Source organism: Hippocampus comes, unplaced genomic scaffold, assembly GCF_001891065.2.
Source record: "Hippocampus comes isolate QL1 unplaced genomic scaffold, H_comes_QL1_v1.1 scaffold23, whole genome shotgun sequence".
Taxonomy (NCBI): domain Eukaryota; kingdom Metazoa; phylum Chordata; class Actinopteri; order Syngnathiformes; family Syngnathidae; genus Hippocampus; species Hippocampus comes.
In genome coordinates, this window is record NW_017806066.1 from 350,003 (window position 1) to 353,153 (window position 3,151).

The 3,151-nt window shown below is 41.5% G+C and overlaps 1 protein-coding gene across 1 annotated transcript in view; it reads right to left on the minus strand.

Moving 5' to 3' along the window:
* Positions 1-2,450: 2,450 nt before the first annotated feature.
* tspan34b (tetraspanin 34b) overlaps positions 2,451-3,151 on the minus strand; it is a 4,025-nt gene continuing 3,324 nt past the window's right edge. Inside the window, exons 4-5 of the mRNA XM_019893463.1 lie at positions 2,993-3,129; positions 2,451-2,585 (exon numbers count right to left, since the gene is read on the minus strand). Coding sequence (XP_019749022.1) covers positions 2,526-2,585; positions 2,993-3,129 — 197 coding nt within the window. The 3' untranslated portion in view covers positions 2,451-2,525. The remainder of the gene's footprint in view (positions 2,586-2,992; positions 3,130-3,151) is intronic.

Here is a 3,151-nt window from a genome sequence, read left to right on the forward strand (position 1 = left end):
AGAAACATTTTGTATGCACGTAGAAGGGGCAAATGTGGTGTGTGGTGTAAGTGAAGTAGCCGACTCGGTTTTTTTTGTTGTTGTTTTGCTCACTTTTGCACCGCCCAAACACGACATCCAGACTCGAGGCAGGGTTTCACACCCATTCATTCATATTTGTCTGTATGACGTGTAGTTGAAATATCAATTTGAAATATGTCAAATATATTCTACGCGTATGGAAATATGGACGGTCTAAAACGCTTATTGTGTGTAAAAAACAAACAAACAAAAAAAGCTAACGGTGGCCTAAAGTTAGAAAACTACGACTAATCACCACCCAAATCCACATGCACAACACCACCTACGTCCACTTCAAGCTCTGAAAATATCAACGCAATTGCCGCAGTAATTTAGATTTTATAGGCCATAAGCTTTTTCCTCCCAATGTGCGTTCACTGAAGAGAAAACCCTTATGGTGGCTTAATGTTAGAAAACTAAGACCAATCACCACCAAACTTCCCGTGCGTAGCTCTACCCATGCCTACACCAATCTCTGAAAATATCAATGGCGATTGGTCCAATAGTTTTCTAACATTCAGCCACGTTAAGCTTTTTCTCAAACTGTGAATCTCTACAATCTCTTGTCACTTTTATCAAAGTGAATGGCGTTGGAGACACAAACAACTCGTTGCTCCTCGAGACAGGGCCGGAGTGGAACTCAAGGCCGTCAGGGGCGACAAGAGCCTCACTAGCACCATCTGCTGGACACCTCTGCATATGAAGACTTAAAAAAGTTTTCAATTTTATTCCATTTTAGTTCTGTGGTCCGTGCTTACCATTGATTTTCTATTTCAAATCGGTGATTCTCAATTATTTCCCCATTAAAATAGCTGGATGTGCATATTTCTTCTGGAGGAGGAACAGGAAGTGAAGCAAAGCACCGCCAGCTCGGAGCCTCCGTTTACCGAATCAGGCAATAGGCTTGCACACTCACGCAAGAGACCTCGCTGTTTGTCTTTCTATCGCCAATACACATGTTTCATCACATATGTAGTGCGAATGGCAAAATTCAGCAGTCTGTGAAGTATTTTTTATGAGCGTGTGTGCCATATTTAATCAGTCTTACGACCAGAAAAGCGAACTGAGGTGCACAGTGGAGTCCGTATGTACGGTGTCTCAGCCAGCATGTGGCAGTGTTGCGCTCCATTGGCGCAATGTCAAGAAGATGCCCATCGACATAGCTAACTAGAGCACACCTTGGGTGGCTAATGACCTGCAAACTTAGCCGCCATCTTGAAGTCCCTGGCGACATCTTCCAGCCCATCAAAACCACCACCTTGACCCAAAGTGAAGGTAGACTCTGCAGTCAAAATGGCTATTTCAAACCAATATTTTTTTTTTTTTTTTTGCCAATCCAATTTTTCACAATGGGTCGCCAATTTGACACAAAATGAGTGTAGCCTGTGCAGTCAAAATGGCGAGGTGGAACATTTGAAAGCAGTTCTTTTCAAATTTTTCAAAACAATCATAATTTATTGTCAAACAACCGTGACTACCGAGATTAATAAACTCCATCTCGATGTATCACATGACATTGACATCGATCCGTGCGTGTCACACGGCTGTAACACGGCTCTTAATAGTGGCACATGTAAATGGTGGATTGGAATGGATCACGTCACATGTAAACGGTTGACCAGAAAATTTTCAGTGAGAACGACAATAAAGTCTCCATGTATGTAACGCCAGTTTTGAATCGATGACTCAGGCAAACTTTATATTGACAACACACAAGGATTTGTGACCGCACAGACTTTGGGGTGGGAAATGTTCTCCGTTGATGAGTGTTGGACATGGCAATTTATCAAGCAAATTGCTTGGAAAAAAATCTTTCTAAACACATCCAACACCACAGCATGAGACATAGGACAATGGTCATTTAGCATGCTTTTATTTTGAAGGTCAGACATTACAGGGTCACTGATTGGTCGGTGTGTACCCCGTTTACAAAGGCACGATCACCAGACAAAAGTGATTTCATGACGACAAAGTGCAGGTTTTCGTGGCAACTTGTATACAAAATACAACCCCCCCCCCACACACACACACAAAACTCTGTGACCGAATGTGTCTTCCTCTTCTATGTAAATTACATGCTTTGCTCGCGCTTTCACCCCATCATTAAGTTTCAAACACAACTAATATTTGTTAGTCATCATTTTAAATTAAACCGTAAATCTATTTTATTATGACAATATTAATCATCACGTAATTCAGTCTTGTGTGTCAAAGGCCGTAAAACACTCTGTCACATTAAATAATCACTGGCGTAAATTTGCAGTATCATTGATAAATGGTCTATTCACGGAAACTCATTTCTCTTCATCGTGCTTAAAATAGGCTTGTTAGGCTGCCGCTTTACCTTCTGATCAAGCAGATTAGACATTTATGTACAAATATAAGCAGTCTTTTTTTAAACAGGCAATATGGTAAAGTACCGTAGAATTTGTCCGGGGATTAAGATGATCCTTTCGGAGTTGCTGTCAGGCTGACCTTGAATCTATCTTGCAGTAAAGGATCATGGAAACAGTCATGGCACATAACTGCGGAGAATACAGAGAATACACTGTCGGTAAGAAGAGCAAATGCAACGGCAAATATGATTCACTCTTGAGGTAGGGCTCTTTTAAAGGGCCTTTGCACAAAGTTGTCCCGTACAGTGCTTATTTTTAAACAAAAATTGAGAAAAAAGAAGATACCCAGGCCAGAATTTGAACACCCCTGAGGTTAAATGATATCCGACCTGTAATGAGCTACATTCAGAAAAAAGTACATTTACCGCCGAATGAATGGGACAGAATCTTACACCTTTGAGGGCAATGTGCATCATTTTGATTTGAGCTGCCCAGTAAAATCTTTCCGCACTTATAAACACCTCTTTTATACGTGTGTTACATTTAAAAAAACAAAAACAACAACAATCTGATTCCTCGATGAGGAGTGTCCGTACCTCAAGGGCTGCAATTCCCAGTGCCACAGCTACAATTGCCACCGTGTTGTCATTAATCAGTTGCGTGAATTTTTCAAAGCAACCCGGGATTGCCTGCGAAGAGTACAGGGTAGAGGTCAAAGCATGACTGGCTATGACTGCGGGTGTTATTCCCCCCCC